Source organism: Leptidea sinapis, chromosome 17 (genome assembly GCF_905404315.1).
Source record: "Leptidea sinapis chromosome 17, ilLepSina1.1, whole genome shotgun sequence".
NCBI lineage: Eukaryota > Metazoa > Arthropoda > Insecta > Lepidoptera > Pieridae > Leptidea > Leptidea sinapis.
Genome location: NC_066281.1, coordinates 3,527,428 through 3,553,586, shown reverse-complemented (window position 1 = coordinate 3,553,586; position 26,159 = coordinate 3,527,428). Strand labels below are relative to the sequence as shown.

At 35.0% G+C, this 26,159-nt stretch overlaps 1 protein-coding gene across 2 annotated transcripts; it reads right to left on the bottom strand.

Annotated features, from left to right (window-relative positions):
* Positions 1-1,826: 1,826 nt before the first annotated feature.
* Positions 1,827-26,159, bottom strand: LOC126969245 (glutathione hydrolase 6-like). 2 transcript variants are annotated; one of them, XM_050814614.1, is made up of 10 exons: positions 26,045-26,159; positions 24,858-25,138; positions 19,143-19,300; positions 17,915-18,066; positions 15,492-15,692; positions 12,179-12,315; positions 9,809-9,977; positions 6,099-6,212; positions 5,692-5,807; positions 1,827-4,848 (listed from the first exon to the last, which is right to left on the bottom strand). In XM_050814614.1, exons 2-10 carry the CDS (start codon positions 24,889-24,891, stop codon positions 4,541-4,543), a joined length of 1,389 nt encoding a protein of 462 aa, XP_050670571.1. In that variant the 5' UTR covers positions 24,892-25,138; positions 26,045-26,159; the 3' UTR covers positions 1,827-4,540. The 2 variants fall into 2 exon arrangements, with proteins under 2 accessions (XP_050670571.1, XP_050670572.1); XM_050814615.1 differs by lacking the exons at positions 24,858-25,138; positions 26,045-26,159 and having other exon boundaries at positions 19,130-19,274.

The window sequence follows — 26,159 nt, the reverse complement described above, 5'->3', positions numbered from 1 at the left end:
AAACCTGAGAAGAACGAGCGCAAGAACTCAAGGCCAATCAAAATTAATGTTTTCAATTAATGTAAGTATATGAATTTAGGCTAAAATAAAGACTGGTATGGCTGTGGACTAATTACATAATAATACGCGAAGGTGATGTGCCCAGTGCTTGTCGTTTTTTTTGATGGAAAAGGAGGACAAACGAGCGTACGGGTCACCTGGTGTTAAGTGATCACCACCGCCCATATTCTCTTGCAACACCAGAGGAATCTTAGGAGCGTCGAAGGTCTAAAGGCCGCTTTAGAGGAAAGTTACATGTCGTATAGTCCCTGAAGTCCCGGGCTTCCTGTGCACACCGCACAGGAAGCCCATTCCACAGCTCTGTAGTACGTGGAAGAAAGCTCCTTTGAAACCGCACTGTGAAGGACCGCCACACGTCCAGATGGTGGGGATGATATTCTAATTTGTAGCGTGTCGTGCGAAGGTGGAATTCGGTGCCAGGGAATCGTTGGTGACTTAAAAAAAACTGAAATAGCAGCAAAGCAGTATTTTGTAAATATTGCAACGGAGAATGGCCCAAGACATTTTGCCTGTTGAACAAAAAAAATCTTTATTGATTATCTTTCAATTGGTACATAAATGTATTGTAGTTCCTACTTTTATTTCTATCTATATTTGTACTTGTGCAATAGATCAATAACAACGATAGAATATGACGTGTTTGTCGATAGCGACGGCAGTAAATAATAAACTTTATGTTTGTGGATATCGGATAACTCCACGTGTATTGGTTGTTTATTGAGTTCATTAACTGCGCAAATGGCCGAATGGTTGCATCACTAATTTGAGTAGGTCCATCAGTATAATTATAATGTATCGTCACACAGGCGGAAAAATCGTGGCTGCTCCCACTTCTGTATGTCATCGACTTAGTAAACTCTCCGAATATTTTTATAATAATCTAAAACTATTAAAATTATCCTTGTATATAAACATTGTGTATACAAACAAAATATAATGATTAAGATAAAATTTTATATTTACCTAGGTCAGGCTTTACTTCTTGTAAAACTAAAAACAACATTTTCATGAACGATGTGAGACTCGAACCCGCGACCTCTCGCGTTCCGTGCGAGCGCTCTTTCCATCTGGGCCAAACGTTCGAGTGAAGTTTATAAGATCTTGTATGCTTTGTTCAACTCTTAGGGTGTGGCTTCATCTACAGGATCTACTTTACAGTTGATATACCTGCTCAACCCCAAACTTGCATATTATTTTTTTTGACTCCAGATGACGCTCTTGCAAATCTAAACAATTTGTTATGTTTTTAAAGTGATAGCCCTCACTTCTGGGATTAATAATTACACAAATAAAACTGAAAACAAAATTTGTTTTGGGTTGAGCAGGTTATAAACTGTAAAGTAGATGCTGTAGATGAAATACTACAAAGCTGTGGAATGAGCTTCCTTGTGCGGTGTTTCCGGGACGATACGACATGGGTACCTTCAAAAAAAGCACGTAAAATTTCCTCAAAGGCCGTCAACGCTCCTGTGATTCCTCTGGTGTTGCAAGAGAATGTGGGCGGCGGTGATCACTTAACACCAGGTAACCCGTACGCTCATTTTATCCTCCTATTCCATAAAAAAAAAATTATAAATTCTCTTACAATACATGGGGATTCCCCTACGTATGTCATATTTTAGGAACAACAGAAGACAATAGTTATAATAATATTTTATTACATCATTGTTATTACTATTCAATGCAAGAGTCGGAAGGTTCAAATAATACATATTTAAATATTACGAGTGTGGAATATTCGATTTCTAAAAATAAAACTATTTTATTTCATTGAGCATAATTGTTTTATTACATGTAAGGTTTATTAATTATTGCGTTAGTTTACATTAAGTACAATTCGCCAATAAATGTCCAATTAATAATCTAAACAATTTGTTATTTTTAAATTGATATCTCTCAATTCTGGAAATAATTGTTAAAGTAATATTCGTTAAGCTCACCCTTTTGTGAAAGCTTCTTATGGCCTCACAAATAAACTTGGTATAAAGTTATAACTGAGAATAAACCAGGAATATGCAAAATGTTTACAAATAGATATTTTGCTTATTGGTTTATTCTGACGTAAAGTTTCCCGCGTTTTTCTGAAAGGCTGCCTGGCAATCGGGAAAATTCAGAATTATCACTGTATTGACAGTGTTGTCATCGATATAGTCAACATTTTGCATTTTCTTGGTTTATTCTCAGGTATAACTTTATAACAAGTTTATTACTAGCGTATACACAATCTGATCATCACCATCACCATGAGCCGGAAGACGTCCTAAAAAAGTCCTAAAGGCCTCCCCCAAAGATCTCCACAACGATCGGTCCTGCGCTGGCCTCGTCCAACTATTCCGGCAATCTTGTTTTTTGCAATCATTTGGGTTATGTCAGTGACTTTGACCACCTGATAGTCCAATATTAATGCGTGTTTTATTTTTGTTTTCTCATTGTGTGCGTTAGCTAGTTTTATATACAAAATACTAAGGAGCCAATCGTCGCTGCATATTTACGATTTGTCAATCGAAATCGGTTTATATAGATTCGATTTCCTTGTATCACCGTTAGAGATATACTCTCTCGCAAGATTTGTCTGTCTATATACTAGATATTGTATGTCTATGGTGAAAGCTTTTTTCTATGAATAATAAGTATATTTATGTAAATATCATTTCATAAAGCGTGGTTTTCACTGTCCGGGTCGATTTGGACCGACTGTACGAGTTGGAAAGAATAGGAGGAGTCTTCTAACGGCCGTTCCCAATTTTCATTCTATCTCTGGTTGTGGCCTACTTGAGATAAAAATATCGTAACTATCGTTGACTTTTCTGTCCCATTAAGCTTATCGACGGTAACTCACCTTATCCGTACACGCTGTCTGTCAATGGGAAGACGTATAGCTTACCAGCGATAGAAGTTTGTATGCAAATTGCAATTCACACGTCCCAATATAAGGCGATAAGAATGACTTATCGGGTATATTGGGACAGCTTCAGATTATTGACAGCTAAGTACTGAAAGTAGAAGGTAGTAATTTATCTCTATCTGTAGATAGTATATTGGGAACGGCCGTAAGGGCACATGAGTCACACCGTACGAGTTAGTCCGAGCAGTCATCTGAGTGTACTCTGACAGTGAAAACCCCGCTTAATGAATGAAAATAAGTTTGTTCTCATCACATTATCTAAACACATCATTTTACAAAGTGTACAAGTGAATTACTATAATTGTTTTTTACGACAATATGGTACGAGACGAGCAGGGGGTTCAGCTGATGGTATTTTACATTATTACAATGCCACTCAGGATTCTTGAAGAACCCAAAAGTTCTGAGCGGCATAACAATTGCGATCGTCACCTTGAGACATAAGATGTTAAGACTCATTTTCCCAGTAATTTCACTAGCTACGGCGCCCGTCCGACCAAAACTCAATAATACTTACACATTACTGCTTCACGGCAGAAGGACTTGGCGCCGTCGTGGTACACATAATCTAGCCAGCATCCTATGTAAAAAAGCCTCCCTCTTTACATGAAAATACATTTCCTACTTGGCTTAATACATAAAACCATTTCCGACTAGTCTAGGCTTACTTTGAGTCTTACTAGGCTTACTTTTGCCATCACTCCAGCAACGGGGTGAATCGAAATTCTTTACCTCAAGCATTGGATTTAGTCGAAGTCAAAACATGATATTAACGTCGTTTAAATTTGTGATATATCGCTACATTCATTCTTTCATTGAACTTAAAAAATGCGAAAATACCTATTATAGTATAGATTAATATTCAGCAGTCATATTGACACATTAAAGTCATAGTTTATCCTAATAAGAATTACTGAATGAACGACACACCGAGCAGATGACCTTATGATAAGCGTCATCATCTGTCATAGCAGTTACAATATGACCTTTTAACGTCAGAGATAAGTATACGTAGTTTGATACTGTTCCGATCACATCGCATTTCGCTCGCCTTTTAAGGCTTAATTATACAGACATAAATATAAATAAAAAACAATAAAAGATACAAATAGTTCCGTTACGATGTGATTGCGAATAAACTGTTAAGTATAGCTTGACTGATACAGTGGCACCGCACCTTAGGCATGCTCGGCGAGGTACATACATGAGATTCAAAGTGTCGGACAGATCTTATAATATCGAGGTTGAGATTTGTCGCTTTATTCATAATATTTTACTGGTACAATGGTAGGTGAAATAAGTAATGTGGTATGTTAAGGTAATTATGTCACCTCTGTTTTTTCTTTATATTAAATACTCGTATTGCAAACTCTTCTCTGGATATTTTTCTCGTGTGTGTCTAACAAAGACAATAAGCCTTCATTGCGGCATGCGGACTGACACTCTATACATGCACCTAAGGCGCGGTACACCGGTTTCGATTGTACTAAAATATTAATTGCTTCCATACTATTTATATATAAATATTGAATCCAATATATACATAGTGAATATAGTTCCAGGACAAAAAAAACTTTAAAATCTAGACGCAACACCGCCTCCCCGACTGTCAGCGTGTGAGAGTAAGGTATCTCCGGTCTGTTGTATCACGTTGAGTGCAGGCAGTGGTAGTGATGCATTAACCGGTGGCCCCAGTTGTAGCGTGGATAACGCAGCGGGTGGTAATAGGCGATCAGGCTCCAAAGCTAAGAAACCGTTTGTCTCTACAAGAACTCTGGCGCTTTCCACCGATTTGACAACGAGTAGTGGACCATTGACTAGTACCGCAGCTGCTCCCTCAGCTAATGCTGACAAAGATTCAGCGCCCATTATATATCTTGTACCTGTGCACGAAGCAAAACATAAATAAAATCATTGTAGTTCTGGATATATTTCTAACCTACTCTTTTATGGTTTTCCATAGCACAGGAAATTATAAGGTTTAAGGTGTTCTAGTGATTGTATCTGTTTCACGGACACCGAGCTGCGGATTCAATTCCAATTTGGAAAATTGTAGTGTTTCCTCAAGATCGAATTCCAACGGTTCAATAATCTATTCACAAATATTAGGGGCCATCTTGGCTTCAGTTTCTTAATCTCATCTGTGCACTTAAAATTAAACTCTACCATCAAGTGGCTTGTCGATTAACGGATGACAAAATAAAATTATCACCACCAGGCACCGCAGTCAAACCATTAGCCATATCATAAGCATTAGACAAATTACTTTTTTTTTATGGAATAGGAGGACAAACGGGCGTACGGGTCACCTGTTCTTAAGAGGAATCACAGGAGCGTTGACGGCCTTTAAGGAAGGTGTACGCGCTTATTTTGAAGGTACCCATGTCGTATCGTCCCGGAAACACCGCACAAGGAAGATCATTCCACAGCTTTGTGGTACGTGGAAGAAAGGTCCTTGAAAACCGCACTGTGGGGGACCGCCACACATCCAGATGGTGGGGTTGATAGAACTTGTGGCGTGTCGTGCGAAGGTGGAATTACTTAGATACTTTTTCTTGAGCTCAGTAAATATACAGTATTGCTTTTGCAAGAGTACCGTTTCTTCAATCCGCTATCATAAGATTAATTTAAACTGACACACAAATGATGTTTTATGTTGGAGATCCAAATATCAGCTTCTTTATATTAATTGTGGGTAGTAAGAGTAAGAATCAGCATTAACTTACCACAAACAGTCTCATCTACAAGTATAGACGGTGCTAGATCGAGGGGTGCACTCGGGATGTCCTCTCTCCAACCATTTTTCGTGATGTTACCAGATCCAAAAGCCACTGATAAACCGCTAAAGTAAAATAAAATATTTTAGATTCATGTGATTATTTTGTCTGTTTTTATTATTTTCAACTTGAATTTAGTATCATTAATGCTGTATTTACTTTACCAGTATATTTCACTGTTGTTTTGAATTAGTGTGACAAGTATTATGAAAGATTATTATCAAATTCTTACAAATACTCTAATTTAGAATATTTATCAAAAAAGGTAAGATATTTTTTTTCTAATGAGTATATTTAAGATATGTAGCTATTTGGAGAGTATCTTAATATTTCGTATTACTAAGACATAAACTTACGATGACAATGCAACGTATGTATCTTGAGGATCTACAACAGCTAGGCCTGACGCAACTCCCGTTGGCCAGGTGTCTTCTGCTATGGATGCTTGCTTCTCTAGATTGGCTACAACTCTAAAAAATCAAGATTTTAGTACCAGTTACAGAGTGAAAATCATAAATCCATGTCACACACATAAAATTACAATCTAAATACTTAATAATATATTCCTCATCGTAACTTAACTAAGCTCAGCTTGTGCTGTAACCCAGTACTGACTGCTGCGCTGCTTCTCAGCATCTGCCTGGATATTATTTATTTTATTCATATCTTATTATTTTTTAGCCGACCGACCTGGGCCATTAGAATTCAGGATTGAATTATTAAAATAAGTCAATAGTGAGTCCTAATATCAATTAAGAGAGAGTCAATTTTGATTAAAATTAAAAGTAAAAGTTGGAAACAGCTAAAGATGTAATTGTATACGGAACGCCTCAAACTTATATCACCATCGTCTCTATTGAAAAAAAAATGTTTATTAATATCATTAATATCCACGCTTTGTACCTCGATAGAAGATTTATGAGCAATTTGTTTCGATTATAATGTGCTTCCTGAAATTATAAAGAAAATATCCCGCAACAAGTTCAAAGTCTATATCAATCGAAAATTTATAGAAAAATCTTAAGTAATTATTTAAATGATAAAAATGGTTGGATCTAAATTGCCTCAAAGGCTTTCTATTATATTTAAACAATTTTTTTTTTATGGAATAGGAGAACAAACGAGCGTACGGGTCACCTGTTGTTAAGTGATCACCGCCGCCCACAATGTCTTGCAACACCAGAGGAATCACAGGAGCGTTGCCGGCCTTTAAGGAAGGTGTACGCGCTTTTTTTGAAGGTACCCATGTCGTATCGTCCCGGGAACACCGCACAAGGAAGCTCATTCCACAGCTTTGTAGTACGTGGAAGAAAGCTCCTTGAAAACCGCTCTGTGGAGGACCGCCACACATCCAGATGGTGTGGATGATATCCTAACTTAATTGATTTATCATTATAAATGAAATTCAAATTTATTCAAAGTTCTCAACTTTATTGTAAGTACCTGTATGTATTTAGCGAGCATTGAACAATATTTGAAATACATATTTTTTCTTGTTATTCTGTTGAGTTACTGAATTAGGCTTCGTCATATTTGCATATCATTGCTTGATTGCGACAAACTTTTCAACGAAGTGGTGATAATTAATGGTAAAATTTACGACTTTTGAGACTTGTAAAAGCAGTTTTTTGACCTAATTGAATAAATCAGATTTGATTTGAATTAAATATTCCTCTTTCCTGGGTCCTAGTGCGTTTTGATGATAACTAAATATATCTTTAACGCAAGAGCTAATATAGCAACGCAATATACTTATATAACGGATAAGAATCGAAAAGAACGGATCAGAGAAAACAGATAAAGCTGTAGATATAATTTACAATTAATATAAAATAAAATTTATTCATATATACTCGTACATATGAAATATATGTGTTTGGGTTAGGTGGAAGTAAAATTATTTCAATATTAATAAAATCATTTAAAGTATTGTAATTATGATTTGGGTGTGCAAAAATTGATATATTTGTTTTGTATATTCTAATTATTATAAAAGCAACCGAAGCGGAAATTTCCTTGGTTTTCTAGTATAGTTACGGTAATGTAAATTATCAAAATAACTTTAAAAGATAAATAATTACATTTGTATTGTATGAAGTAAGATTTAGTGTGATCAGCCTTGCATGAGTGATTTTTATACATATAACTTTTTTATCAACGTTGAACATCATATACATATATCAATATTTATCTGCACTATCAATAAACAAAGATATTGCAGTTTTTTTTTTCAAATTTCCAACATGATTGAAGAAAAGTAAGATTTCATTTAGTATAGTACAATAATTAAATGATCTTACAAATTAAGCACATACCTAATATACTGTTCGAAAAAAATATTCATGTTAGCACCGGCCGCTTAGTAAAAATCTCACATAATTTCATTAAACGAAATTTTAACCGCATGACATTGATGTGTGATGTTCAAAAACCAAATAATTTACATAAAACTTTCAGAATCAAATAGTCAAACTGAATCAGTTTGTTAACTGCCTATTAATACAACACTAATACAAATATAAATAGTAGTTAAAAAAAACTAAAAAACACGCTTTTTATAGAAAACCGAACTAAAAAAATAGAAAAGTTTTTTTTGAAAGTTATAATTTACATCAATTCCTGCCTTATAGACGACAGATGAAAATTATACACATTAACAAAAATCATATTTTGCAAATGGAAAAATGTAAACAAAATCTGGCCGTTTAAAGTGGCCGTCAAAATCGCTCCCAAATGAGTCGGTTACAAACAAACATACATACAGGTAAAGCTTTTTTTTATTTTATGGAATAGGAGGACAAACGAGCGTACGGGTCACCTGGTGTTAAGTGATCACCGCCGCCCACATTCTTTTGCAACACCAGAGGAATCACAAGAGCGTTGCCGGCCTTTAAGGTACCCATGTCGTATCGTCCCGGAAACACCGCACAAGGAAGCTCATTCCACAGCTTCGTAGTACGAGGAAGAAAGCTCCCTGAAAACTGCACTGTGGAGAACCGCCACACATGCAGATGGTGAATGTGAAGCTAATAAAAAGCGTGTTAAAACAGCAATAAATACGTGTCCGTATATCATATGGAATTTTAATTGTCATGAAAGTTTGTCACTGTAATGGCGACAGTCACTGCGAAGCCACGGTTTTGTAAACACCATGTTGCAATTAATGCATTCGTCCCTATACCATTGAATACCTCCAGGAATTCCCCGTCCTACATCCTGTATCTCCATCCCCTGGTTTTCAGTCCATTTGTAAATATGTTATGTAAATATATTAGGGAAAATAAGATTAACCTTTATGTTCCATTCTTAGCACTAACATTAGCATTTAAATATATCTGTGTGTTTTTTTAAGTCATTTTCTAATTTTACTGACAGCTCGTATATTTGTTTCAGAATTTAAAATAAAGTGATAAAATTGTTGTATATAAACACTGATCATAACCATTAAAACAATGATATTTAAAAGTATACTATAATATCATTGCGTTAAAACTGGTATGCTCTTCAACACCACACCTTTACTTTTCATTACTGGGTAGCCTACCTCAACCAGACATTGGATCAGTTGTGGTGACCTTTCCACAAAAGTCAGAACAAAAAGAATAATAGAATAGATTAAAAATAATAAAATTGTGAAGTAACTATGACTTATTTAATAAACGCATTAAAAGCGTGAATATCGATGCAATCCAGCTCTTTGACAACACGGATAAGAAAACTAAAGCCACGGAGGAGGGATGGATACTTAGGAAACCAGAGATCTTAAGAAATGTGTTAATGGACGCATTCTTATTTTAAATCTATCTAGCAGCTATCAGATAAACCTGAGAGTTGAATAAGGCATACAAGATTTTATCAACGATACGTCACTCGAACGGTCGGCTCAGTTGGTAAGAGGGGCACGGAACGCAAGAGGAACTCCCTTTAAGAGAATATAGTTAATTCTATACAAATAAAAATTTCTTTTTATTTTATTACAATATTAATTATTTAAGGGGGCAACATTATAATTACTATGTTATTATGTTCCCTAGAGGAAATAAAATAAACAAGCTTCTAACACTACCTTCTGAACGCTTCAAGCGGAGTGAGTGGCAGCGGATCAAGCGCTGCAGCCAGAGCAACGCTCGCTCGAGCGCCCGCTCCGCCTGTCCATACGCGCCACCCGCCCGCTAGCACTGACGCCACAGAGCTCCACCACACAGAACTCTCACACGACCAGATAATACATAGCTCTGAAATATATAGACGACCTATATAGTCGAATGGTTAGTGCCCGTAGTAAGCTAGAGGTCCCGGGTTCGAATCCCAGTAGGTACAATCATTTATATGATGAAAATGCATGTTTGTTTCCGAGTCATGGATGTTTATATGCATTAATGTATGTTTAAGTAAGTATATTGTATTAAATATATCGTTGTCTTGCACCCATAGTACAGGATAAGCCTAGTTTGGGGCAAGATAGTGTGTGTCAAAGTATGTCAATATTATTATTATTATATCAGTCAATATGCTTAGATATTTATAACTGCGCAATGTATTTTGATGCTGTTTGTTTTAATAGATATAGTGATTCAAGAAGAAGGTTTATATATGTATAATATATATATACATGGATAATATAAGAGAAAAACACTGACGATTTTAGACGTTTCTAAGATGATGTCGTCAATAAACACTCATTTGCGCATTGCAAACCTACGAGATAAATGAAAATAATGTACTACAGTATAGTTCACCTTAATAAGGTCTATAAAAAAGTCCGCGATGGTATATGCCTATCTCTTATGGATAACCCACAATATGTTAAGTTATAAATAACTGGGTCACTCGGAAATCTTCTACTATATAAAATTCTCGTGTCGCGGTGTTTGTTACCAAACTCTTCCGAAACGGCTAAACCGTTTTGTTTGAAATTTTGTGTGCATATCGGATAAGTCTGAAAATTTTTATTTTTATTTTATTATGATTTAGCATTAAGAAATACATACAACTTCAAATTTTCATCCGTCTACGATCAATACCTATTTTTGTATCACAATTTTTATATTATTCTGTTCCATCCACAAATCCGCAATAGGGTTGCAAGATGGCATAAGAATATAATTGTAGTACGAAAAATTTTATACGGTTTTTAATCGGTCTTCACCTATTTTTATACCCTAAATATTTTAATTATTGATTTTTTTTTAATACTTTATAAGGCAATACAACGTTTGCTGGGTCAGCTAGTTACAATATATTTATTAAATTTTTACTATATTGACAGAACAAAGTCTGTCTGGGCAGCTATGAAATAATTACTTCATGAGTTAAAAGCGTGGCCAGATTTCAATGTATGTTCTTCTCAAAGAATTATGCTTAAAGGATACTAATGGTGCATCATTTTTTTTTATTTGTATTTACATTCATATTGGACGAGGCATTTATTATGAATCTTTTAATTTATAATTTAATTTCATTTTAATTTATAAAAAAATGTAATTTCGTTTCATACAGATAAACGCATTAGAGTTTTATTTACAATGGATTTAACATACATAATATATATATACATAGTTTGTAAGGTATTGCATCCAATATGTGAATCGTATTTAAATAATATAAATTATTTCATAAGAAGTAATAAAGAATTAACTGTATAAATATAAATTATATGAAAAGGACAAACAAGCGTACCTGATGTTAAGTGATCACCGCCGCCCAAATTCTCTTGCAACACCAGAGGAATCACAGGAGCGTTGCCGGGCTTTGAGGAATTTTTTTTGAAGCGTTTTTTGAAGGTACCCATATCGTATCGTCCCGGAAACACCGCACAAGGAAGCTCATTCCTTAGCTTTGTAGTACGTGGAAGAAAGCTCCTGGTAAACAGTCTGAGGAGGACCGCTTGGGATGATATCTTAATTTGTGGCGTGTCATGCAAAAGTGGAATTCGGCGGCAGGAATTAGGTTAAACAGCTCTTCGGAACACTCCCCGTGATAAATGCGGTAGAAGACACACAATGAAGCGACGTCTCTACGCAACGCCAAGAGATCCAGCCGTTCACAGAGCACTTCGAGTTCCCCGATAATTCGAGCTGCTCTGCGTTGCACGCGGTCAAATGGATCGAGCTGATACTGGGGTGCGCCAGACCAGAGATGACAGCAATACTTCATGTGTGGCCGGACCTGCGCTTTGTAGAGCGCTAGAATGTGAGCCGGCTTGAAGTATTTCCGAGTTCTATTAATGACTCCCTGTTCTTTTTTCCCATCCGAAAAAATACCAACATGCATTTGTATCTATGTACGGACATACACAATATGCGTACATTACAGAGGTATAGGTAACTGTAACAATGTTACAAGAACAATAGCTTTTTGCCATCTCAAAAAATGCCCAATTTCAAAGAAGTTCACTTCAATAAACAAATAGTTGTAGAATTATCGATTTACTTACCTTCACTAGTGTTACGCTGTAACGATTGTAAATATTCGGCCAATGGTGGTTCAGTTCTGTGTTCGCCTGCGGTATATTCCAGAATCTCTCGAGAAGCAGCTGCCATGGCGAGACCGGTCGATACGTTGAAGCCTATTCTGTAAAAGTGAAATATAATGACATGTATGCAATCTGACAAATTCAAATTCAAATATTTTTATTCAAAATATTATGTAACATCACTTATTGAATGTCAAAAACTACCACCCATTACAAAAAGAATGTTTCAGACCTGAGAAGAATGGGCGGAAGAAACTCAGCGAGCTTTTGTTTTTCATCAAAAAATATGTTTACAAATTAATATTGTACAATTAAACTTATTATTTATAGCCTGAGGGCGGTCGCTCCATTACCAATCTATGGAATCATTAAGAAAAGTCATTTATGTTATAGTTACCTTTACCAGACAAACGTTTTTTACCAATAATTTTGAATATAGTAATATTTTTGTTTTGATCATTTTTTCGATCTTGTTGTAGACATCGCCACGCAAGACTTACTAACTCGACTTAGCCGAGTAGTAGGCATAACAAGTTTATGTTTTTTCCTCGTGTTAACATTATGATTGTCACAGTTTCTTATATTGAGAAACAACAGTCAAAATGTTAATTCTTTAAATTTTTATCTTAATGATTCTTAGGGACCTAGGTTATAAATAGCGCGAATAGCCCTCTTCTGCACCACAAAGATGGTATTAATATCGGCTGCACTGCCCCATATAGGACATAATACTATGAAAATAACTAAAGTATACTAGTTAGTCTATAATAACTATGTACTATATCCATATTACATATACACTAAATGCAAATATTTATGAACTAGTTGACCCTAGTTCTGTTCATAAAAAAAAAAATGCAAATGGAATTCCGTACAATCCGTTCTTAGCTGACCTCTACTCGGCGAAAAGAATATTCTTAACAAATTTCAAGTCTCTTAGGTGGAAATCTTCTATATATCAAAATGTATATAATGAAAATGGTCTTTATTTGAGGCTCTTTCACGCCTAAGCCACTGATCGTATTGACATGAATCTGCCACCATTCAATGGGATTATTTATCCTAGATGGTTTATAGCTACTTATTTTTTATTGTATTTGTAATAAGATGAATAAAATTTATTAAAAGTCTCATATATATTTATATAATATTATAATAATATAAACTCTTATATATATGTATACTTATAATTAGTCATAGTAACTATCCCTAAATTTATCTTTTTAAAAATGACGCGGTAATTAAACACGCTCAGCGTCTTTACTCGTAGTTTATTTCAAAATGGTAGATTGGTTTTATTTCTATACTATGTACTTTATATAATGGTATAATATCAAATCAAATCAAAATCAGTTATTCATGTAGGTCACGGAAATGACACTTATGAATGTCAAAAAAAAAATTTTTTTTCTTATTGAATCTACCGTTATTCGTAAAGGGTTGAGCTAATGAGAAGAAGTAGCAAGGAGCTCATTGCCACTCTTTTATATCAAGATTTACATTTAAGTACATCGATTTATAAATCATTTCAAATTACAATATAATATGAAAAATATGAAATGATGCAACAGACACACTCAAACGTCAAATAGTCAATGTCTTACACGAGTAAGTCAAAAAAGTAAATGTAAATTAATACAAAAGTTATTGAGTACAGTAGCTGCATCATCCACATACACCATAAATAAAGGTATTATGTGAGAATTTTATATCCATTAATATATATACACACAATAACTTTTAAGAATCTGAAACCGAGTCTCCGGCAACAGGATCATCCTGCCACCACAAGCAGCGCCCGTTCACGAGCATGACGCATGAGCCAGCCATCGCCTCCCTCAATCATATTTTAGGGAAGGGGACCCGTCCCATGTCGGAATACAGATGTAGTTTCATAGAACAAATTACAACTAACAAGACTACAAAATAAATATCAATCAATTATTAACTACCTCAATACGCAGTACGTACTACATAATACAATATTATTGATATAACCAGCATGGTGAAACTCTCTAAGAAAAAAGCGATTCACTCGATTGTATGAGACGTGCAGTCATTGATAGATTGGCACATGACGGTAACAATATTGTAAAAAACGGAGATTGCCAAAATCCACTACGATTAACGGCCGTTTTCAATAACCTATCTAACCTTAGACATACTAGAGGTAGACAAATCTATCCTTTTACGTTTACTTTTACTTTTACTTTTTTATCTATCGATATAAAGCATTGGACTATAACTATATTGGACATAACTATGGATTGATAAGAACTTGTCATTAAACGGTGACAGCAATGTATCCGTAACTAGAGATACGTATTTGAAAACGGCCGCTAAGCAACTGTTCAAAATGGACGGTTTCTAATCTTCTTCTATTTCGTCGCCAATCGTCATACTGTAATTACTACTATTTCAAATTTATCACTTATGTCAAATCACTGCGCGTTTCATAGTTCATGCTAAACTAATTGTACTATTTTAATAATATGTTCTTTGACCAAACTAAATTCCATTTTATACTTAGGAAGTTTTGATTTCCACGGTCCACCTCATTGACGTAGTATTAACATCCTCTTCAGGTTTACTTTTAAGTCTAACTTTAACGGCCTTACAAATAAAATTGGCATAAAGTTATAACTAAGCATAAACCAAGAATATGTAAAATGTTTACAATTAGACATTTTGCTTACGAATGGTTTTTTCAGACGTATAACGTTTCCCGCGTTTATTTGCAAGGCAGCTTGTCATTATAAACATTTTGCGTTTTCTTTTTTATCAGTTATAACTTTATACCAAGTTTATTTGTAAGGCCGTTAGTCTTTAACAATTACAATTTACTAATTATTTATAACTAATTCAAGTCCCAGTTGAGATCAATGGGACTAGCAAAAAATACGCAAACGAAATCGCGGGCAAAAGTTATAAACTGTTTGTTTGTTTGTCAATCGCGTGCCGGCAGGGAAGTAGTTGGTATATCCGATAATAAATATCTCTAGCGTGTTAGTGCTTACATCGTGAATATGTGCCTAGCGACATCTAGTATTCTGTTATATTTAAATTTAAAAAGAGTCGCTTAACCCGTTTTAAGACGTGCAGTACTCATTGTGAGCATGTTAAAACTTCGTTAACAGATCAGAACACAGCTTTTTGAGAGAACTTTTTGGAGATTCAATGGTTTGGTTGATTTATATGCTTCATCAAACATGCATATTGTATAATTTAATTTATTATTGTTAAAATGAAATTTAATTAAACTTAGTGTACCTACCTAGCGACATCTATTGCAGGTTGTAGTAACTTCGACCATGACAAAACTCCGAGCTTCGCATGTAGAGCTGCCAGCCCGACTAGGAGACGTGGAGGCCCCGTCGCGTTAATATTTGCTGCATTTCCAACGCCTCCCCATTCTATGAGTGTTGGCTCTGTTGTCCTAGATTGTCGATATTCCCAGTAAAGCAGCGAACCACTCCTAAAATGAATTACATAATTACTGCCATCTGTTGGAAATATAGAAAACTATTTGAAGTAATAGTTGAAAAAGTTCTCATGTTTAACACCAACTCTACAAAGTACAAACATATGCTGCAGTTAGCAGTGTATTGCAGTTTAGCGGTTCACAAAATATTTTGTAGATGGCAACTTATCGAAAACCTTTCTGATCAAATAATAAAGGTAATAGATAAGACTAAAATGACTATCAAAATGCCGCAGTCGCTCGTCGTACCGCTTAGCTGTGGCGTATATATGAGCGAAGTGATGTAAACTTAGTCTGTACAAACACAAAACTTAATTTATCAAACTCAATTTTTAAATAAATATAAATAGCGCGTGCTAATTTAGCATAATTTGTGAATCATGTTTGTTTTTCATTATAATAATTGAATCAAGGCGAAATTAAAAATTCTGTCTCGACAATAACCTAGAAAATTTCGAAAGCTTTGTATGAGTTCAAAAATTTTTAAAATTGGTCCAGGAATGGCCGAGAAACAATTTAACACAGAAATCAATTGGAGTCACCCGGTGGGAGCACCGCTCAGCTTCGCTCAATAAATCGACTTCATTACATAAAAACTCTATTATTTTCAAACTGTAGACTTTTCTCTTGTATTAAAATAAAATTTAAAATAATATGTTGTACGTCATATAAACCTTCCAAAATAGGTAAATAGTAGTAGTTAAAATAAATAATATATAAGAAAAACATTATGAATTTTAGTAGAAGTTAGAGCGAAACTGACGGTACAATAAAGATAGAATTATACTATCTATCCAGTAAATTAATACTTATAATAAAATTGAATTTTCTTTGTTTGTTACTTAGAAAAACTGCTTTATTCTTTTATATTTATATCAGGGGAATCATAGTAAATTATAATGTTAAAATATATATTATAAATAAATACTCAAGAGTTTTTTATTTATTTATTTAGAGCATTCTTAATGTGACCATTTTATAACTGGTTCTTGTGAAGTAAGTCGTAAAGACCACTTTTTATCATTACGTAAAGTTCACGTTATTGTAAGTAATATTATTATGTTAGTAATATGTTATAGTATTGTACTATTCCTTGGTAATTCATAATTGAAATGTAGCGCATGTGCAAATAAAGATCTGTATTCTTGTGATCACCTAAATTTTCACTCCTATAATAAGGCCTCCGAAAATGTTTTTCATAACATTATCCATCCTAACAATCACTATATTCAACTACTCTGTTTCTAATGTTCATCATTCCGAAACATTCAACTTAATAATGCCAGTACCAGTAAACATCACCCTGAAAGTCTTACATATTTTAATATACTAACTCTGAAACAACGTAGGAAAACAATCATATTGGATTTACTTTTCATGCACAAAAGTATTAACAACGTTTATGAGAACTCCTCTCTTGTGTCAATGATTAATTTTAAAGTGTCTAGAGGTCCCACGTAAACCTGTGAACTTATTTGAATAAACTTCTCGCAGAAGTATTTTGGGGATCAATTCACCTGTGTCGCGATTATGCAAAATTATAAACTAGTCCAGTCATTATAGTATGTTCACCTTGGAATTCGAGATGCCCAGCTGTAAGTCTGAAAATACTTGTATATTGAAACCCATAGGAAATGAGAGATTTACAAAAAAAGCGCAAATAACCGATTTTTGTGACCTTTGACCTTGAAATTTAATAGTTGCGTACACCCTACCATATGTAGGTTTTGAAACAACTTTTAGGGTGTCAATATACAAGTATTTACAGCTGAGTATCTCGAATTCCGAGATTCTTACCTAATTTAAGCTTAAATGACTGGACTTAACGATTATAAATGCTTAGACCCATTCAGAGATTCATTGCCAACGTTTCGCAAAAATGTAAATAAATAATCGTTTAGTAGGTACCTATATCTTGACTTATTTTGTTGATTTTGTCAATTTCTTAAATTCATTACATCATAGAATGGTTATTTTATAACTTATACTTATTTTATATAACTATTTCACACATAATTTAGCATGCGGTATTCACCTCAAAAGGTAATAATGCATTTAGTAATAATACCTTTGTAACTTAGCATATTTATAAATGTAATATTGTTATTACCACAGGGGAATCTATAAATAAATAAAAATAACATCAGTTATTATACTTCGCTCGTAACATAGTATCTTTTTTACGTCGCTGAAAAAGTTAGTAGAGGTATACTTACGCATCAAGAGATGTTCTGTGTGGTGTCACCACAGCTAGACACAGGGTGGTAGCGATGGCGGCATCGATGGCTCCACCACCGTCCCGCATCACATTCGTGCCGACGCTGGAACATTCCGCCGCCGAAGACGACACTGAACCATGTGGCACCACCTGGCATTACCAGACAATTAAGACAATTGAATTATTTTATGCCTTAAGGCGAAGAGTAAGCAGAAAACACGCGAACATGGTGTTTTTAGACAAGTTTTGTGGTGAAAGTATAGCATTTCGAGCTATGAACACTACTTAATCCTGTTACACATATCCTTAAGTCTTATTTGTAGGTTCCTAATGCTTGCTGTTGGTTATAGTTAACACTGCCGAGCCTGTTTGAACTACCACATTTCTTTGAAGTTAATCAAGCTTTTTGGCATGGCGTGACGCATCTTTTTGGTACTTCTCTGAGAAAAGTTATTCTTATAGCTTACTTTTTTGTGTGGGTTCATTTATTCAGATTAGTAGTGAATAACGAGGATTGTAAGCATATAAACTGTTTTCCACGCAAGAATTTAAAAAATAAAATATTAGCTTTGTTACATAGATGGCGGGCCGGCAGCCGTGAACTCATATCGCTCAAGGTCGCTGGCATTCAGTGTCGCCTTAAGATTGAAACAGCACTGGAAAAAAGTAGAGAGGCATTCAAAGGTTTTAAAAATCTTTTCCATAAGGCCTCCTGTAACTGTCGTGTTGTATACCATTTTATCTTGGGCCACATGTATCATTTTATGTCATCTTTGCGTAAAATAGCCTTGTTCGTCTTGTAACTCCTCTGGTGTTACAAAATAATGTGGGCCGCGGTGATCACATTCAATCTTGTGACCTATAAGTTGTAACTATAAGATTACCTCAGTAATCTACTATAAAACTTCTCAGTATACCATTTTTTATGACAGTAAGGGACGAGACGAGCAGGATAATCAACTGTTGGTAATTGATACGCCCTGCCCTAGACATAAGATGTTTAGTCTCATTTGCCCAGTAATTTCACTAACTACGGCGCCCTACAGACCGAAACACAATAATGCTTACACATTACTGCTAGATACCAACCTATAATCTAGCCGGCATCCTGTGCAAAAAAGCCACTCACACACAACTGGTAAAACTCAAAAACCATTATACAAGTCGAAGTTAAATAGTATTTTATGTGCATAAATTATAAAGTGCATTGTACATGATAGTGTTACTTGGTAGTCTCCGAAGTGTATCTGAGTAAGAAGTGCCACTGTCACAGCTATAGTGAGTACTCCAAATGCACCGATGATGAGCCTCGGGCCGCTGGTACAAAGGCTGCTTGATGTCGAGTACTGCTTCAGAGGAACATCTTCCCGGAGCTCCACTACACCTGGAAGAGACGGAGTCATGAGATCACCCACACCATGTTGATCTCTTGTATTCCATAACCACGCTATTCATAAAAAAAATCTTGCCTCATACAATGGTAATAACGCCCTAAGCACGCGCATACGTGCTTGGAGCAATAATTCTAATGGTGTTATTAAGTCAATCTACATTTTATTTTTAGCCTGTTTTTTTCAATTATTTATTATTTAGGCTCCGAAACAGAGCCCATATGTCGGACTCGAGGACACCCCCTACAGACTAAAAACCTCGTATATGCTGTTAGCCCTGAAGGCATTTACAGCGATACAGGGCGTGGGCCGTGGAGGCTGCAAAGACTACGCAACAACAGTCGCGGGGCGTCTCCTAAGGAGACTCGAACCTCGGACCGGCTGTGTGCTTGTGGGAAGGAGAGCACGTTTTTGTTACATCGCTTACCATAAATTTCTTACTAAAATAGTTCATAAATGGCAATAAGTTTCTTGTCAAATATTCTCAGTAAAGCTCAACCTTGTAAAGTGGTGGTAAATGGTAAAATGTATAACTTGAATAAATCTAAATTGATTTGATTGAATATATAAGCTTATACTGTAGAAACAAATAGAAATTCCATATTTATATATTACCTATATTTAAAAATTATATACAAGCCTTATTCCGTCTTACGTCAAGAAATAATATTAGGAAATTGAAGTGTACCGTGAGAATAAAATCGAAACGAAACTATTTGTGTCGAAGCCGAGTGTGCGGAAATGAAAGATTGTCGGATAGCGATTGTGGCGACAAATCGCCACGATATTGGTACCTTTATGTTGCCACTGAAAATATGACGCAGCGGTAGAAATTGATTTTGAACGTTGTTAACAAAACATACGTATATGACGAGCAGGACGTTCAGCAGATCGTAATTGATAGGCCATGCCTATTACAATGCAGTGCCGCTCAGAATGATTGAAAAGCCCAAAAATTCTGAGCGGCCGCGGCGCTACAGTTGTGCTCGTCATCTTGAGACATAAGATGTTAAGTCTCATTTGCCTAGTAACTTGACTAGCTACGGCGCCCGTCCGACTGAAACACAGTAATGTTTACACATTACTGCTTAACGGCAGAAATAGGCGCCGTTGTGGTACCCATAATAAAGCCGGCATCCTTTGCAAAGGACCCTCGCACTGGTGTGTCCCATATATGTAAGACAAACTCAATGGTAACTTTTTTAGCTTAAGGGTCACTTAATGTTAAGTGATCCCCGCCGCCCATATTCTCTTGCAGCACCAGAGGAATGACAGGAGCGTTAAAGGCCTTTTAAAAGTATACACGGTTTTATAAGGTACTCATGTCGTATCATCCTGGAAATACCACACAAGGAAGCTTCATTCAGCATTCCACAGCTTGATTGTACGTGGACGTAAATTCCTTCAAAACCGCACTGTGAACATCCAGATGGTGGAATGATATTCAGGCAAGAATCAGGTCAAAAAGCTCAACGGAAGAACTGATAAATGAGTGCTGGAATAAACGCGTTAGCATCGGCGTCAACTCAGGGACACACGTTATGAGCACGGTAGGGGAAATACCATTTTGCCCGCTCGACTTGATTACTTCTAAGGAAAACAAAGCTCGCCGAACAGATTTCTACTTGGACTGTACTTCAAAAACTCTGAGAGATGGTCAGCGGTGTTTAATCTTCGTTTAAGAGGCGAGTTGGAGGCAAAAAGAGTACACAAAAGATTCTCTTTCGCCGTATGGGCCAAAGTATCATACCTTGTGGGCAGCAACGTCGAGGACGGCTGGTTGAAGTTACTGAGAGCAGTTTTCGATAACGGTCCTGACCTGTCTTCGATATTAACCTATGTGAAACATAACGGCACTAGGCCGCTACTTCTCGCCGGTTTTCTGTGCGAATGTGATAATTAACCCAGAAGAGTCTGGCCCGTTCGTACTGACATCAAAAGCCAGCAGCGTGACTCTCCCACTTCAAAAAGCCCTTATGTTTTTTTTATGATAATAAGGGAAGAGACGAGCAGGGCGTATAGTTGATGGTACTTGATACGCATTGCCCATTACAGTGCAGTGCCGCTCAGGATTCTTGAAAAACCCTAAAATTCTGAGCGGCACTACAATTGCGCTCGTTGCCTTGAGACATAGGATATGTAGCAGTAATGTGTAAACATTACTGCTTCACGATAGAAATAGGCGCTGTTGTGGTACCAAGGTCAAGCCAGCATCCTGTGCAAAGGAGCCTCCCACTAGTTAGTTCCCTTTTCTCGACATCCTTGGCACTGGCACTTTCATATTATTTTTACGCCTCAGGGAAGCACAGGGAAAAAGTTGAGATTTAAGTTTAACATAAGTATAAATTAAAAAAGTACATTGTGGCGCAATAGTGGAAAGCTTATTGAAAACGAACTGTAATTTAACGAGTCCAAGCCGAGGGCGAAGGTTTTTAATGTTTAGAGTTTCGCACCCGTGTGTCACACGTTTTTCGATACAGTTGTGGGAAATAGTAAAAAACAAATCAAGTATTAAGTAATATGTTTATTTTAACATACATAATATGTACATAGGTGTATAGACAAATAACAAATACCTAATCAATTTATGACACAAAAAAATGAAAATTTTCAGAATATGGATAGAAAGGCAACGGGGGTCGTAGTACGCCTACGCCTACAGGCTATTCTATTTTTGATTAATTTTGGCATAGAAATAAATAAATTAAGTGTGGTTATTACGTATAATAAAAATTAGGTAGTATTTTGAGAATTCAATGCTACTGGTGTACTACTACGTACGGAGTCTTTAATTTTTCTTCGGATGAAATCTATTCGATTTTATAAAATGTATGAAATCTCCCTGCTACTTAACTTTTTTATCGACTTATAAATTTAAAACTAAACTACAAAATTAATGATGAAGCTTGTTATAGAGAGTCACGACCGCGTAAAAGAAAGAAGATTTCATTTTCGAATCATAATTATAGCCTCTGAAATAACAACTGTAATAACTTTCAAAACTGTATCGAAAATGTATTTTAAATTAGTTTCTTACAATATTTGCCCGATTTTAAGTTGACAAATAAAACTTAGTTCAATTCCCGATATACAGTTCATTTACTCGTGTCAATTTCGGATATTATCTATATATATATAAGAGAATGTATGTTTGCATGTTCCCTAATAACTCCTAAACTATTCGACCGATCTCAAAGAAATCTTTTAAAGTAGATTCGTTGAAGCTCAACGAAGATTTACATATTATATATCATTTATATGGCAAAACAACGTTTGACAGGTCAGCTAGTTTTAAAATAACTATGGGCTGAATTGAATTTGACTATCTTGTTTCATAAAATCTGGAAGTTCCTCATACCAAATAAAGGAATAGGAAAATCAATTTAAAATCAATAACAGATTTTATTGATAAATAACCTTTCTTTTCATAATCATATTAATATACATAAGATTTAAGTAATACCTTACTTAAGTTTTTTTCAAGTTAAACAATTTCAATATTAAATAGCTGTTCAACTTAGTCTCTCGGGCGTCCCGAGATGCAAACTTTTTTTTTATTACTATGTAATAGGTACAGGTTGGCGATGAAATACCAAGTATCATGAGAAAAGAGTAGAAAGTGCGCTGAATTCACTAGACACAAACAAAGTACCAGGACCGGATAATATTAGCTCATGAAGCTTAAAGGTGGGAAAACATGTTATATTGGATGTCGTAACAGAACTCTTCAATAAAATTCTTGAAGAAGAGAAGATACCAATCCAATGGACAACAACAGAAATCTCACTAATACATAAAAAGGGTAGTTTCAATAACATCAATAACTACAGGCCCATAAGTATGATTAAAAAACCTATACAAAACCTTCTCAAAGATATTAACAAAACGAATAAACACCTATCTAGACATACAACAGCCACCAGAACAAGCTGGATTCCGAAGCGCATACTCGACAAGTGATCACCTGCAATGTATCCAACAAATAATAGAAAAAGCTAAGGAGTACCAACAAACTATCTACATAGCATTCATAGACTTTAATAAGGCCTTTGACTCTGTAGAGCACGGTGCAGTATGGAATGCGTTGAAGGCGGATGGAGTGCCAAATAAATACATAAGGATTATACAAAATATTTATTAGAACAGCACGGCACTGATTAAGCTGGAAACTAAAGGTGATATATTCAAAATCCAAAGATGTGTTAAACAGGATGATTCAATGTCCCCTAAACTATTCAACTCAGTTCTACAGCAAATATTTTTTCGACTCAAAGATAAATGGGAAAACTTAGGAATTAATATAAGTGGACAAAACCTTACCAATCTAAGATTTTTTTCTCAAAAACACCTAAAGACTTACAGTCAATGTTAGAAGATCTAAAAGAAGAAAGCAAGAAAGTTGGAGTCATAATGAACATGGATAAAACTAAAGTAATGAAAAACGTGGAAGAACATATGAATTTAAAGATAGATGATTATACATTAGAAGAAGTAAATAAATACAAATACCTCGGTCAAACAGTAACAAGAGACTAAAAGTGACGCAAAGAAATATGGAAAGAAACTTATTATGTATTAGACTAAAAGACAAAATAACAAAGAATGAATTACGGAAAAAAGTAAACTTAAAGACATAATACGAATCGCAAAAACTGCAAAATGGAATTGGGCAGGCCATATATAAAGGGCCAGTAACGAAAGATGGAGTATAGCAACAAACTGGTTCCCATTAGACGCCAAAAGAAGAAGAGGTAGACCTGGTACGAGATGGAGAGACGACCTAGTAAATTACGGAGTGATGTGGTCACGCACAACATACAATAAGGACCAATGCAAAAAGAAGGGAGAGGCCTTTGCCCAGCAGTGGGATGATATATAAAAAATATTGTAAATAAATTAGTAATAGTTTTAATATTGTAATAGGCTTTAATAAATAAATAAATAGATACAGGTATTTTGTAATAAAAGTAGGCACTTAATTTACAATAATGAACGTATAAAACTGTGATTACCTGTAAAATGAACTCACTCTCATACAAAAAAAGACCTTTGAAAAATGTGAATAATTCGCAATTATAATAATATAATGATATAATAACTTTTAAACAAATTTTCTTATATATATATAAGCTGTTATCACAGAAATTAATGACCGTCAAGATCGAAGTTTGACAAAATATATATTAACATGTTATTAAGTGTCACTTAAGTTATATAAGGAATCACGCAGCAAATAATCATTAAAACCATTTCGTAAATTTTGTATTTAATTTTGTGTACACTTAGACTGACAAACATCGTAACACAATATAAATGCCGTTAGACCTTTTTGAGTCACGAATAAAGTGAAAACCTAATTTTCACTCAAAAGCAACAATAAATACTTTCAAGAATCTCAAAGTTATAGAAAGTGTTAAAAAGTAATCTACTTACATAGTACTGTGGATTATAATAACCATGAATAATTACATTTTAAGAATTCCTCAGGATATTTGAATAACTAGTATAAGTATTATTACTTAAGTAACTAGCTTATAACTTGAGGCTTACCTGGGGTTGACTGAAGTTCTGTGCTAAGAGACATGTTTAAATTGACACTTTTATAAACTTAAGTTACATAAAACACCACACGATTCTTACACTGTACTCTTTTTAATTTCACAAAACATACTTTGTTCGAAAAAGTATTTACTTTCTGTCACTTCACACTCTAATAAATTATTTATTCATGTCACGTTTTATTTGAAACATTCACTTTAAACCTGTTTTTAAACTATTTAATGAGTACATTCCCGCTTAAATTATGTAACGATCCTCCCAGTTGTCATAATCTCAAGTTTAAAGTAACAAATTAAGTATAAGAACAGCCGTGTTGTCTGTTTGTGTATCGCTTGGGTGACTGTTTAGTGTTTTGTGAGACCGGAGACGGCGCGGGAGTGTAGTGACGTAAGCATCGATTTTACTTACCGACATTCCTTGTGTACCGTCAGCATACACAGAATTATGCAACACGAGAATGTTGAGTAAACTAGAATCATTGTCAAGGTTATGTTTATTTAGGTTTGTTTGTATATTAGTAGTTTGTACATTATCTGTCTACAATTTTAGAAAATTTATTGAAGTAGACGTTACTTTACGGATAATCATAATTATCCAAATGTTTTGAGTTTTCTTTAGTGTTAATTCCGCCTACATTTGTCTTTAAACAATTCAACACGTGTTTCGCCTCTACACGAGGCATCCTCAGGAGATGATGACTCGTGTCTGGTACGAGACAGATGGTCATTTCATGTTAATAAAAATTTTCCGTTCTCGACTGTTTTCCTCTTCTTTTTTAATACTAGTTAGGTAATTAATATTTTCAGATAAGATCATCATTACCTGTGTCTCTCAAAACAGTCACTGAATGGAATAGGTAATTGAATGCGTCTTTCATTTTTCATAGAGAATCTATACATAAATTTCATATATGGGTATAGTATGGTAGACCACGACAGGATAGAGTATGGGAAGACATGCAGAGGAGCAGACGAATTTTCAAGTCACATCTTAAATGGTGTCAGAATAATAATTGAGTAAATAAAGATGGATATCTTGGCATTGCACAAAAGAAAAGTTGTTGAAAAGCTACCAATAGGTTAAGTGTGTTGCTTGAGTCAATGAACCAATAGCAATCGCAAACAAATTTAGACAACGGTTTCCGATACAGTCACCTATAATAAAATACTTTTACGAACCAGATGAATAGAATATATATTCAATAATTTCACTATAATCACAACTATTTAAACAAGTAACACTAAATGATTTATAACAATACGGCAGTCGGGTGACCAAAAGCCAGCACGTCTG

What these genes read in the sequence shown, in the direction of transcription:
- LOC126969245 (XM_050814614.1), bottom strand. Translation starts at nt 24,891, where the DNA reads ATGTCTCTTAGCACAGAACTTCAGTCAACCCCAG. An exon ending in TACACTTCGGAGACTACCAA is followed by an intron (nt 18,067 to 19,142) that starts GTAACACTATCA and finishes TGGTAATGCCAG; the next exon opens with GTGGTGCCACATGGTTCAGT. An exon ending in ACAGCGTAACACTAGTGAAG is followed by an intron (nt 9,978 to 12,178) that starts GTAAGTAAATCG and finishes TATATATTTCAG; the next exon opens with AGCTATGTATTATCTGGTCG.